This window comes from Argopecten irradians, chromosome 5 (genome assembly GCF_041381155.1).
Source record: "Argopecten irradians isolate NY chromosome 5, Ai_NY, whole genome shotgun sequence".
Lineage (NCBI taxonomy): Eukaryota > Metazoa > Mollusca > Bivalvia > Pectinida > Pectinidae > Argopecten > Argopecten irradians.
This window is the reverse complement of record NC_091138.1, coordinates 15,095,165-15,110,215: the sequence shown is the minus strand read 5'-3', so window position 1 is coordinate 15,110,215 and position 15,051 is coordinate 15,095,165. Positions and strand designations below refer to the sequence as shown.

General features: G+C 34.7%; 1 protein-coding gene and 1 long non-coding RNA gene across 2 annotated transcripts in view; one reads left to right on the top strand and one right to left on the bottom strand.

Annotated features, from left to right (window-relative positions):
* The first annotated feature begins 3,725 nt into the window (after nucleotides 1-3,725).
* LOC138324510 (uncharacterized) lies at nucleotides 3,726-5,090 on the top strand. The gene is made up of 3 exons (XR_011208635.1): nucleotides 3,726-3,884; nucleotides 4,169-4,238; nucleotides 4,958-5,090. It is a non-coding gene; the product is annotated as an uncharacterized lncRNA (long non-coding RNA).
* A 1,186-nt stretch (nucleotides 5,091-6,276) lies between these two features.
* The window catches only part of LOC138322970 (E3 ubiquitin-protein ligase TRAF7-like), a 45,602-nt gene continuing 36,827 nt past the window's right edge, over nucleotides 6,277-15,051 (bottom strand). The window contains exons 18-19 of the mRNA XM_069267248.1: nucleotides 8,461-8,580; nucleotides 6,277-6,505 (exon numbers count right to left, since the gene is read on the bottom strand). Coding sequence (XP_069123349.1) covers nucleotides 6,494-6,505; nucleotides 8,461-8,580 — 132 coding nt within the window. The 3' untranslated portion in view covers nucleotides 6,277-6,493. The remainder of the gene's footprint in view (nucleotides 6,506-8,460; nucleotides 8,581-15,051) is intronic.

The window sequence follows — 15,051 nt, the reverse complement described above, 5'->3', positions numbered from 1 at the left end:
AAGACAAATGTGTCTATGAAGTTTCGTGGAAATATCTCTTCTGGTTTTAGAGTTATGCTCCGGAAACGAACCTGGTACAAAAATCTGCTATTTTCAGCAATGTTTCTATGGTTACAGAAAAAAGTACAAAACGTGAAAACCTTAAAATAGCAAAAGGCACTACTAGACCATACGACCAATGTGTGTATGAAGTTTCGTGGAAATATCTCTACTGGTTTTAGAGTTATGCTCCGGAAACCATTCGTACGGACGGACGGACGGACAGACGGACGGACGGACGGACGGAACCCATTTGTATATCCCCCGCCAACTTCGTTGGGCGGGGGATAAAAAAAGGAAGGCATCTGGCCATGGGGTGCACCCAGAACCCTAGAAGCTCTCATTTTCTGTCGCATTTGGTTCTCTATTTGGTTTGATTTTCCACTTTTTTCTTTACACACATTTTCTTAGGACAAATAAAAGGCTTCTAGAAGCATTCGACGTCAATAGTGATCTTGTAACTGGCGTTTTGAAAGTACGCACACATTTGTGAATTGATAGTCGGATTTAATACAGGACTTTAATGCTGATTCAAAAATGTGTAATATATCATTTACAACCTGAAGAACGAAGGGCATGACATATAGTCAACCAGCGAAGACTCATGGCCATCTACAATTCCTTCCACCCACCCCCCCCCCTTTTCTTTTATTGCTAAGGATATCGAGATATAACCTGTCAATATTGAATATTAATGACAATAATTTATCTAATATATTGGGATTTTATCGTTTTTTTAGGAAAAAGTAAATACTTGAAGGGATTTACATTGTACCTTTTAAGCGATGGAGATAAAACCTTAACTTACACGAAAAAAAAAATATAATTATTAAATTGTGCCTGGATACAAGTATGTTCATGCATGTATGTACCACAAAGTCGAATACATTTAGATTTTAAAATGATAACATCAAACGGTAAAGGTAGGAAACGGAGCTTTCTGTCTAATTCTCACTCTTGAGCTATTCCCCTTTTCCTTTCTCCCTGTTTTTTTCTCTTTCTTCCTTCTTTTCCTTCCTTCCCCTCTTTCTTTTCCCCTTCTTTATCCCTTTTCTTTTTTTTCTCTCCTATTTTAGGGGGGCGTACGCCGGGTCCGCCCCCCCCCCCCTTGGATCCGCGCCTGGTAGCATATATACACAGTTGAATTGTGTTTATCTTTCAACTACACGTGGTTTTTTTAAAATAAAACCGGAAGCGAAGTTGATTGGCTGACGTTTGCTCTACTTAATGTGTATACGGCGGCCATTACAAATGTGTGTGAAATAGAAGGGTCTCGGAAGTATTTCATTGTGCAGAGTTGTTTAATTTCATAAATGGGATGTAACATGGGGGCAGTGGAGTACATAAGATCCCAATATATAGGTATGTGTATGTTTTCCCGGCATTGCATGGACGATATATTAGAAATATACCGCTGACGTAGTGTAGGCCAAATCTGGCCTACGATTTCACATTTTTAAGAGGTACCGCGAGCTGACTATATATTAGGCAAAAAAAAAAAATTAAAAAAGCCTAATAATATAGGCAGGTTTAGCGGACTTATTCAGTTCTATGCAAGGGAAAACATGTAAAATTTTCAACCTCAATATCCCGCAATGGAGACGTCCACGTCTCGGTAAACAAAAGAATGTCATTAACATCAATAAGTTTTTTTAAAGAAATCGCTGTTCAGTTTGTTACTTCTTTTAGTAACTAACCCTTGACAGTTCAGGTAAACAAGTCTAATGCTGTCCTTACCCGCGTACGTGCACGTGCAACCTTCGCTAACCTAGTCACTGTCCGAGTCTCCGCCCCTTGCCGCTTCCATTGGCTCGCTTCGCTGCCTTCCGGACCAATCAGTAGACGCCCGTCTCTGTAGAATTTTGTCCCATTCAGGTAACGCGTCCTTGACTACCTTGCCCTTCACGATCAGCTTAGCTGGAAAAAACTATCTTTGCGTCTTCATTATTCCTTCTTGCCGTCCTTAGGTCCTTCAGCAGTTTCTTACGCGCGGTTTGAACTTCCTTTGGGTAGTCTCTACCAATCCCGAAACTTGTATCTTTGAGGCATTTCACTTCAGACATAATTTTTTCAGTGTCGATATAGTCACGGAAACCCGCGATTAATGGGCGTGGTTTAACCTGTCCATCATTTTCTCCACGTGCTCGGCTGGGATTCCCTACACGATGTGCTCTTTGTATGTAATTATGTAAATTAACACCGTTGTAAGCTCAATGGCTAAACATGTCTTCACCTTCACTGATATTCAGCTTTGTTTTAATAAAGTTTTTAACAACATCTATGCCCCTTTCACCTGCTGAATACGGAATACCGTAAAACAACAAATTGTTGCGACGACTTCTTGCCTCCAAATCAATTGCTCTATATTCCAGATATTTCATTCTGTCTTCTAAACTATCAATATTTTCCTGTATGCTTTCAATGTCCTCTACGGCTATATCAACTTGTTTACTGACCTTGTTCAGGGCGACTTCAATACCATCGAGCTTCATCAGCTTTCCCATCATAACACTCAGTTTCTCATCTACAGACATAGATTCAAACTTTGATAAGTCCAGACCAGTGTCCACTTTACTGCCCCCTGTACTGTGCCGTTGCCGTTTGGAGGTGACCTTGACGAACTCGTCGTGGCCATTTTGATCTTCGTCGCTGGATGTGTCCTGGCCTTGTACAGAAAAAAACACATTTCCCTGCTCTAGAACTGTTCAAAGCACCTCTACCGCTACTTCCTCCTCTCGTTCGACAACCTCTTCTTCCACCAGTCATTTTTTTAGCAAATTTAAGCCACTTTAGCACCATATATTAGCAATATTTCACCAGAGGTAATTTAACGTGTGACCACTGTCGTGTCACGTGACCTAACCATCATTACATGTAGCTACTCTCAGCTAATTACACGAATTAGCTACTGTCAGCTAATTACACGAATATGTAACGGTGTCTAAGATGAGATACGTAAACATATACATAGTTTACAAATATATTTGATATATATCAGTTATGACATGTACAATTAATATTGTACATGTGTAATGTAATTACAAAAATAAATAAATGTTGTTCAAGTTGGCTAACGCATACAATAATGTACATTTTCATTCTCTCGTCTGATTGCCTGTTAAATAATTCCCACAATTTATGAATTTGTAATTTCCAAAACTTATTGCAGTTCTCTCTCTCTCTCTCTTTGCATATACAGTGTAAAGAAAATTGAAGTAGATATGTATGACTATATTTTGAATAGAATATAAGTTATGTTATGGAGATAAAACACAAAAATCTGACCGGCCGCTTTGCGATTTATTTACATGTATATTAGACTACAGTCAGGGTCAAAGAAGTAATATCAGCAGGATTTTCCAGATGACACGGGATCCCATCAAACGTACCTATCTAACGTGCATTAAAAATTGACACATACTTTAAATATATCTATTAGTCTAATAGCAATTGCCATAATCTAAATATTATCAGTGCACTACATTTTTTGTAACACTCAGATATTTATACAACTTAACGTGCATTAAAAATTGACATATACGTAATTTAAATATATCTATTAATAGCAGTTGCCATAAGCAGGATTTATATATCTAAATATTATCAGTCAGTGCACTAGTAAATATTACTTGTGCGATACCTACAAATACTTGAGAACATCTTGGAGATCTAGAGTTATCGTTCTTCGGTGAGTTTTGTTACTTCCGGTTTTAAAGAAAAAGTAGGGAAAAGTTTGGAATGTTTACAAACGTTACGAGATGTGATCTAGAAGACTCGTCATAAATAGAATGGCCAGTTACAATGTGTTTAACGAGGGCCCCGATCCAAACAGATCCATAGATAATGTAAGTATTGGAAAAAATAGACTTTTAAGCTATTTCCAGGAAAAAACTATCATGACCAGGAAAAATAGAACAGGATGTGTACCAAATGACTGCCAAGTGAATCATTGGTTATCACAATCAGAAGCACGACCAGCACTGCTTATTGTGAAAAAAGATCTAATGAAAAGTATACATATAACATTATTTTATTTAAATATATATTTAGTGTAGTCATCGTTTTGATTGTTATTTGTATTTGTATGTATACGTAATGTTTTTATCTTTAATTGTATTGATAATTTCAGAATTATGTTGAGACAACATTCGGCACCGCCAATAGTCTTTCACCTATAACCACCATAACCAGTTCAGTTGGTAAGCCATTATTGACATCAAGCATAAAAACAAATGTAAAACCATTACATAAATTTGTATATGATCATGAGTTGAGACTTTAAAATCAATACACACAAGCTTCGGACTAACTACATCAATTAGTGATGTTAATTTATCAAAAAACACCTAACTGAGTTCTGATCCCCCCTTAGTTACTCCAACAACATTAACAGGTACATATGGTGTAGCAGCATGGGACAATTTTGAAACATCACATCATTTGTAAAACAAACAAAACCCCAACAACTATACAATTTATATCGAATGATTGGAAGCATAAGTACCCCATGCCAATAGTATGGAATTTAGATGGACATGTCTACAGACAATAATAATCAAGCCAAATTTTAATGAAAATTTTTAGGAATTTTAATATTCTAGAAACTGTTGGAGAGTCCATACTTGTATATCTAAAGCAGAAAATGTAAGATAAATTAAGTAAGTATAATAAACTTTAATATGAGAAATAATTTGGGCTTATATCTAAATAGACTAAATGGATTTCCTTTGTGTATTGTAGAAATATGACAATCATCAACATGGTATTTTATTAATAGATAACAACCCTGATTTAATGTTTCATTGTATACATGTATTGACTGTCTAAATGTGTATCATTTTGTTATTTTATAGAATTTTTACTAATGTTATTGTCATATATTTATTCCAACCTTTCTGTTCATGCATGGTGTATGAAGAAACTGATAAATATGACTCTGCCATCTCACAAGGAGCTTCCCGGGGTGTGTCAAGTCCTACCTTTCAGGTACGTACATGTATCTTGGCATAAATAAACAAACATGCATGCTTATTACCTTTATTACATCTTTGTACTTCTTGGTTATAAGACACACATTGGTATAGCTTTAACTTAATTCTGATATTACATGTATTTGCCATATAAGTGTTGAATAAACGATACCAAAGAATAACATTATATTCAGTCTATATTTTGGTAGATAAAATGATACTAAGATTGTCATACTAACCAGTTTTAGATAATGCTGCATTTATATGTATACATGTACTTTCTATTCATCAGTATTTAATCTACCAGTATTAAATCATCTGCGCAATTTAACACATGCACTAGTACTATAATGCATAAAACTTACCTGTTTTCTTTCTTTATTTTTGGATTTTACTCTGGAAATTAAGGGGAGGGAAATCAATTAAGAAAATTTGATAATTTGATTACATGACTACAAATTGTACAGAAAGAATATGAATCCCATCCATATAAATAAACCTTCATTAAATTTGATTGTTTTCTTGTTTTGATGGAGTCAAGATCAAAATCAAAAGTTAATTCAATTTCAGTTGTTAGATTATATATTGAATTTTTTTTCTACAAGATTAGAACTATGGTTGGGCTATCTTACCTGGCTTCAGTCAGTTATTTAGACGTTTCTGTCTCTTGACCTACTTGATATTATGTCCGATATCAGTTACTGTTGAGTTATTTAAGAGAGAAAACTTCCAATCAAATGTTTTAAACTGGTGTTAACTTCAAACTAGGTTTTCCTTTGACTTCACAAGAGAAAAAGAGACATTATACAGTGAAATGAATTATGGCGACGTTCCAAAATAACACCGGTCTTGGTATTCTTGAACTTGCTCGTTCTGTGAATAAAATCGAAATTACATCAAAACTTTACTGTGGTATAGGTTTCACTTTAATTCTATGGAGGGCATCTATGTTTCACTTTAAGTCTATACTTTCATTCTATGGAGGTAAACAACATCCGTGCTATTTCTAATGTTACATGGTCTATACATACCTAGGAAATAAACAGAGACATTTAAGGACCTTCTTATACCGGGCTTTATCGTCAAACAGATTTACATTAGAAGCGATGGCACGAAGAAGAAAGAAAAATAAACACACAGAAGGAAAGAGAAAGGCAGTTGTTATAAGGAATAAAAGCTAGAGAATAGTTCAGTTTCTTCGTGTACAGCAAAGGGATCACCTGTACAGCCCCATACAGCCTCAGTAAAGTAAAAGTCTGATTCCTAATCAGATTTAATATTTTTTTTATTATTTCATTTTATATGTATATAAATAACAATAAAAAGTAGTTCATTTTAAAACTTTTGAAATAAAGTTGTATGCAATAAGAAATTCAGTATAAAATTGTTCAGCATCTATCAACTTTCAGTAAAATATGTTTGATGTAGATTTGGTCTCGTGGTTTGTAAGCAGGTGATTTGAATTCCGGGTATATCGCACTCTCCTATTGCCATACCTGTGAACAAAATTTTACATGTTAGTAAGATATCAAAATTCAGTAAAGGTCAAACCAATTTAAATGATGATGAATTTGTCCTAGGTATATAAACAGCCTAGAGGTACGTTCACACTGAAATTAGCTTTCATAAACAGTGCACACCCCATGTATACAATGTACATTTGTACCGATATGTCCAGTCAGACGATCGGTAAAATTAAAATGAACAACGTTAACACTTTAACCCTTTTACCCATATTCCGTATCAGGAGCAAATGAAGGTAGCGTTGTACCTTGTATTATATATCCAATAACGAATACTCACTTTTCTAGAATTTCAAAGAAAGCATCTGTTTCAGTTTCAAAGACATGCATTTATGGCCCCGGTGGCAATGTGATATGAAGGTCCCGAGGGCTTGCTCAAAGGAAATATTATATCCGAGGGTAAATAAACCTTCATATCACACTGCCAACGGGGACATAAATTGTTTATTATACCGAAAATTCACGATTTGCTACTTTGGGTTAAATATTACTTATAGCGATGAGTAAAAAATGACATTTTATGCTTTGTCCGTCACTGTTGTACAATCGGAAGGAAGATAACTCCGTGTGAAAGACGGGCTGTCACCGTATAGCGGCACGCGCCCCAGGGCGATACGACGTTTTATTTCCCTGTCATCTGATGTGTTTCAACTAATCACAGACACTTTATAAACATGAGGTTTAATAATATTATATAAATACTATTTCAAACCTTCTCCCTTGCTTAATATGGAATATGAAATTCCATAACAAATGACCCATGGGCATTAACGGTCACCTGGGTTCTGATACAGAATGAAACAAGGACATATAAACACTATATATTGGCCTATAAGGTCCTTGAAGTCAGTCAGCGTTTTTATAAATTCGACTTTTTAATCTGTGAAGATTATTCAATTCCATCAAGTCTGTGAATCTAGAAGACAGATTTTTGAAATTTTAGTCTTCTTGTTCCCTTTTTGCCCCGCCCCTGGGGGTCAGCTAGGACCAATATTGATAAGATGTGAAAATGCTATCTCAGGCTAATAATTTAAACCCAGTTTGGCTTATTTCCTATTAAAATTGAAGTTTTGTATTTTTGTTGTTAATTTTTTTTAACTTATTTGACCCCTTTCGGCCCCGCCCCTAAGGCCACTTGGGGGTCAGTCATGGAAAATTTGTTAATATGATTCAATGGTCATTTCATAGGAATAATTCTTACAACGTTTGACGAATTTCCTATTACAAATGACCAAATAATGCTCAAAAATGTGTTTCCCTATATAAACTATAGTAAACTTAACCCCCTCAATAGGCTAAAACCAGAGACCCTAGTATCATATAATTCACAATTTTGTAGAGGGCCTTAAAACCCTTTGATCCATGAAGAGTATTTGATTCTACCACCTCTGTGAGTGGAGAAGAAGATTTTTGAAATTTTATTCAATTTTACCCATTTTGGCCTCTCCCACAGCTCCTGTGGGACGGGGGTCACATAATTCACAATTTTGATTGGCCTTATGCCTAAGAAGGTTTATGCGAAAATTCATTGAAATTGATTCAGTGGCTTTGGAGAAGTCGGAAATGTAAATTGTTTATCGTCGCACGACGGACGACGGACGACGGATGACGACGGACAGAAGGCGATTAAAATAGGTCACCATGAGACTTCGTCTCAGGTGACTTAATAAAAGGAAAAACATTTTTGAAATGTAGAAAGGTAATTTCCTCGGATGAGTGTTAAAAGGCAGAATTTAAGCGATAGTAATTTTGTCTTAAACATAATTGCATGCGTATATGCATTTGTTGAAAGTTTTACCATAAGCCCTCTTAGTATGGATTGAGTTAGGTCAACAGTAAAGCAGATGTTTCTGGTCGGGTGTGTGTTTCATATTTTCTGATCAGATAAATAAATATAAGTGTACCCACGGAAATGTAAGACCTCTCACCTTGACGGTACTGTCCACAGCACCTGAGAAAATCCTGCCCCGAGACTGAGCCAGGCAGGCGACACTACCCTGGTGCCTTAGTAATGTTTGGGTACAGATCATGTTGTCCATGCTCCAAACCTGAAATAACAAGATTGTACACTGTGCACTCTATCCGGATCACACCGCTTACAATTGTTTTATATAATCATATAAAATACTACAAAAGTATATATAGCTCCCCGAAAAAATGATGGCAAAACACCAAATATTTCTGATTCGTAATAAAGCTATCGATACAATTTCAGGATAATGGAACCACGCATTCCGGGAATCGAGCAGCAACAATGGAAAAAAAGCAAACGAGCACATAATGAAAATGAACTTATGTTTCATATGGTTACAGAATATTTCACGAGACCATCAAGAATCCATATTAGATTTTTAAAAGGCATTGCTGGTGTTCATAAACGGGCGCATTTGTATGAACATTAGAAAAACTTCATTTACGAAGAATCATATATTTTAGGGGAAGTTGATACTGTATATTTAACTGACCACCACTTGTTAAAACGTCCTTTTACTGAAAGTGAAATCAATTTAGAGTCTCAGAGAACGATATATACCAGTTACTATAGTCTTATCATTTTGAATGAATAATGACTATTTGTGAATCAATTCATCACGTATTACTAAAGCTATATATCTTAAATGCATTGCTGTATATTTATTCATGCCAGTATTGATGCATTTTATGTGACCTTGACAGAAGTAGTGTTTATTGTTCCGTATATCATATTATGTCGACATTAACCCGATCTGTGACGAGTTAATTGATGATTGACAGGCTATAAGTGGTTGTTCGGGGATATGATGCAAAACAATTTGCCATCTTACACTGATAAACCCTGTTCTTCAACTACTGCACTTTATCCATATCAATGAATCAAATTACAGCTATTTATCGGAGATTGACCGAGCATTATATATGGAGACACTTTTCTGTCCGTCTCTATGTTGCTTTATTATCCATTTTTTAAGAACTATAATTAAACTCATTTAATGTGTTTTAAAGTGTTCATTATAATAAAAGTTGAACTACTTATAGTTAATTACAAAAAATACCTCTGTTCGATTAACCCTTTCACTGAGGTTTCTAATACACATCTCAAATTCAGAAAACAGAAAGACAGGCTAAGTGATGATTAAGCATAATGCACCGTATGGGTTTGTTCTATCAAATGGTAACTGACTTTCAAAGACAAATGCACATTTGCAATAAGATTTAACGAAAAACATTACGTTCGATGTCCGTGGGAAACCGTAAGTGTGTATTTTCTATGCTCAATATAATCTAACATGTTTATTAAGAGGACATTATGATTATCACCAAATCAGAATAAAATCTTATCTTATGTGAAAAAAATGTCCAAATTACCCATTATAGTCAAATCCTTTTAGGCATAATAAATTTCAGCTTTCGAAATGTCTTCACATTAAATTTGTTCCAGATACTTTTTATGAGAAAAAGCGATACCATTAAAGCTGAAAATGTTTTGATGAATGATTGACAGAGGATCCAGAGCAGGGTGCCTCTGTGGCACGTTTGTAAAGCTAAGCAATATTCAATACGCCATTCTGTTTTGATAGACCTGAACTATATTAAAACAATTTCTGTGAAATGGTGAATCAGACGTTATAACGAGTAAACAATTTGTTTACATAATAAACAATTTGTTTACATAATAAATATTTACATATTATTGATGATTTGACATAGGCTTATTAAAAGAAACTTTTGTATTGTAACTGAAATGATATTTAATACAAAACGTAACGATAAAACATGAACTGAAGTCAATCATCATCTTTGATTGCTGAGGGTCAATCCATGGTCTATATCATAAACATTAAAGACATTATATAACCGAATGACAAAAGTGAAAAATTATCTGGTCAACAGAAGCCATTCAAAGAGAAATCAAATCAAGATTAACACTGAATATGAATGTATGTCTCAATAGTATATTGTCAATCTAATAATCGTGTAAGCCCAATGTCGAATTCCTAAGAGGACTATGAAGTAAACGACACTAATGGGTCCACATCTTCATTATCCCTGCGGACAAATACCCACTGTCACAAAATCCTGTTAGTACAAGGTATCCTATGAGACTAATGGACTCTACAAATACAGCCTAAACCCGTCACTGACCACCATACGAGGATTACCACATACACTGATGACAGTTACTGGTGTGAAAGCATGGCTGTCAACAATTAAAGGTTATCTGATTAATTAGCATCGTCCTACACAAACTTAACAATTTCAGATCGTATCTACCGTAATATCACATGGTCAAGGTGTAAAGTACAACATATTGCGAGTTCCAGTATTTGCTTTAACAGCATGTATCAGGACCAGACCCTAAATCTACCATTCACACACATTTCATTTAGATAACATACAATATTATGTAGTTTTTGTGTATAGTTCATTAAGTGAACAAGAGTAACACAGGCACACATTTAAATAACAAAATAGCTTTGGGGCCTTAATGGAGCTATCCAATAGGTTCTATGGGTAGTTGGTTATTATAAAATGAAACTAAATTATTTCTGAACATCAAACCCAAAGGCTTAGAAACGTGATTTGGTACGAGGATTTTTAGGAGCATCAACTTATTCAAGTTTATATATGTTTCATATTAGCTATGGGTTAATTAAGCATTATTCTCAGAATCCTTTGGGTTTATGAAATCATAGACACAAAAAATGACGAACATCCTTTTTCATTTCGCTGTCCGTCCGTTTTTGTCTATGACTTCTCATAAACATAAACCCAAAATACATTGAGAATAATGCTTAAAATTTTATTTATTTTACTCATTCAGGTACTAATTGGGCAGAAATTTCCGCGATAGTACTTTTGAAATTTTTCAATAAAACAAGATGAGTTGTGGCGCATTGATATCTTATCCAATAATTCAGTTTGACTAATGAATGTGCCGCTTTTAAAATATCCCGTAAAAAGTCTTTATGTGCAACGTTATAATACTTGACGTACAATTGTTTCGGTCTATGGAAAACAATCCCTCAGATATATTACAAATGGCAATTAGTGTAACGTGTAAATTATTCTACTTTAACTTCTTTTACTTTAAACCTAAATAATAATCTTATTTAATTTGTATGGCGGTATTTTTTAAGTGATGGAATTGATTGCTGTTTTAGACTGATCAAGTACAACGTAATATAGAATAAATATATAATTGTTTTAGGACACTGTAAAATATAAACAATGTATAATAGGTCTACATATACTAAGCTTCATTATTAATGAACAGAACAGGGACTGGCTACTTCATAACCCGTGACTACAAGTGAACAGCACGGTTATCAATGATACTTGAGGATACTTCAGCCATACCCCAGAACAACTTCAGTGGCACTTGCTTGAAGAGCTATCAAGATGTTTTCAAGTCATTGTTCAAATAGTGCACTTTACCACATACATCAAAGGACATCAAACCCGGAAGTATTATTATGATCTATCAAATTTACATGTACGTGTAAACGCGTGTTTTAAGTGGTTAAACATGTTAAACGCTTCTTCTTGTGACCGACATTTTGACATGAAATATATAGCAGTAACTGTATTTTCTATTTATCGTTACTATAGTAACTAATGATTGCGCTAACATACTAATAATGGCTTACCTTCGTAGCCGTAGCTTTAGCAGACTGTACTGACTTGGGATGGAACGTTTATGAAAATGTTGAACACATACTTAGTAGTACACATATTCATATAAGTTGTTTAACAATATAATGAACAAATCATTTTGATTTCTTTACATCCGGGTCAGACAGTAAGGTCTATCCCTCAACAGTCAGAAGTGTTCCCAAGACAGACAATGCATCATCTCTAGAGGAGGAGTGACTATTGAATAGAATGGTCTCTTATATAAAACTTGTACATTGCATCAAAGAGGAAATTAACATTGGGGGGAAAACACAAAAGATAATTAGGGACTTTTTACGCTGAATAAAATACATGTTATCTTGGTATAAGAAATATATCCGTGAAGGAAAATGTCAGCATGAATGCACCAGAAACGCATTCAAACTTGTTGACTATAACGTCTACAACTGTGCTTTTGACTAAACATTCGCCTTCACCGTAGATACGATCGTATTGTCTTAGTCAGAAGTAAATAATGGTACAATACATGCGATATTTTTGGACACATTTAGTCGAGTTTAAAGGTTTACGATATCGTTTGTAGATACACATCTCAAGACGTATCTGATTCGATAAAATTGGTATGTGTCCTTCAATATTATCAAATCAATAGAAATAAGCACCTGCTCAATTAGCTTCCTGATGGCATAATCAGCATCACCAAAGGATACCAATGACTTTGTAAATTGTAACCCAGCATCTAATTAGGATATTTCTCACTGACAATGCAACAATGTGTCATATTAGGATCATCGTCAAGGCGATTCATTTGAGCCAATGTCTGAACGACTATGTGTCGCACGAGGAGTGTTGTCAATACAATTGCAATAACCACGGCTACATGATGACCGTTCTCCTGAGAATATAAGAACTAGTGACATATGATGGATGTTGTTAAATGAAAGCAAAAGAGCAATTTTGAATATTGACCGATTCCAAAACTCATTTATTTGAACAACCAATGTTAAAACGTTACAGGCCAAGTTTCTAATTATATATAATAATTCAGTATAAGCAAATTATTTTTGCTATAGGCATACATATAACTTATATACATGTATGCCCATTTTCTAGAAGTGAAATCATTGGGTGTCTTTGGGCGACAACTTTTTTCCTACCCGAGGGTCGAACGTGAACAGATTCTCATGAATTCTAGTCCAAACAACGTGAACAAAACCTAAGAACAAATATGGCGATGGCCGAAGTAGGAAAGATGGAAACATTAGCTACTTATAGATGATTTTCTTAATATGACACCTAATTGGAGAGAACTTTTAAATAACAATTATGAAAAGACCCACACCTTTTAATATTGAACGTTAATTATTTAAAAATAATCGATATTCAATAAAAAAATCACTTATTTGAAAAAGACAATCTGACCAGACAATATTGTTATGCCTAATACAGACACTCGTGCCAGCGTTTCTCGCATTTAGAAGCACGTAGCGTGTACGGTAACGTTATATAAATATGAAGAGATCATTGAAATTCGTCAAAAATCGAACATATTATTACTTAAAATAATATACACTCACAATTAACCGTTACATCAGTATTTTAATCTTATAATCACTTTTCATGACCACAAACAAGAAAGTCAAATTGAAGCGAAAGGCTAACCTTTACTTTGCCGCCATTTTTGTTCTTGTTTGTTCTTTTTGCTCCCGCTTTGAGTTTGAGGTGGTGTGGGATTTTGTTCCGAGAACAATGTTCTCGTTTCATGTTCATTGCATTTGGGTGAAAATATCACCGGAGAACATTGTTCTTGTATCAACAATACGTCGCCCAAGGACGCCCATCAACAATCATCATACTGTTTGCTCAAAATTAGTGTCATTTGTTCTCGTGCTACGACACTAAAAGACAGTGTTCCGCAAACATTGTTTAAACTAGCAAATACGTCACATCACAATAGACCTTTTGCAATGATAAGTGATTCTGGCGACGATTCACGTGCGGTCTGCAAATACGTCAATTTGCACATAAGGAAGCTAGCTTTGTGAGATAATGAGGTGAGTAATTTCTTCCTAATGTTCTCAGTAACTATGACCAAAGGATACAAAGTCTCGTCATATGTCAACCTTAAATGATGGATATTTACATAGTGTTAAGTCTACTAATTAAGTGTCTTTATCTTGATGAATTTTATCTATCTGAATCTCGGACTTGGTAATGATTTATACAGTAACTCAGTCAACATAGTCAACATCACTGATGATTTCTAGAACGAACATAGCTGATATTATTAAAATAAAAGGTACGTCTGTAGTCTTTAATATCTTATATGGCCCGGGTAAACATGATAAACAGCAATATAAAATATATACGTATATTCGTTTACAGATACGATGACAGATACAATGACTAGTTGTATGGATGTGCATGTTGTTATCTTAATTACTGGTCGACTAATTTATAGAATTTCCAACACCACCAAACGATATCACACGATATTCTGTATGACAACAGCTGCAATTTCACAAGTAAATTTCACCTCGGCAGGAGACAGCCGGGCCGCTCAAACATCCATGGATAAAGGGCAAGCACAGCCATGTTTGTGCTATAATGTTTCAGTCTATTATCAGGTATAAAAATGCAATATTTATTCTAATAATCATCCGCCATCCTAGATTCTGTAAAATATGAAGTATGTCCCAACTCTCTTTATATATGACACTAATATTTCATACGTAAAATTTCATTGCAAGTTGGCCCAGTTTAACTTTTTCAGTTCATATTGTTCATAAGAATTTCAATGAGTAGGTATTTATTGGAGCTTTTCAGTCGTATAGCTGGTGATTGACGCTAATCAAATTTTCACGATTTTATGTAAAATACAAGAAATTAAATTTTAACGATTTTCA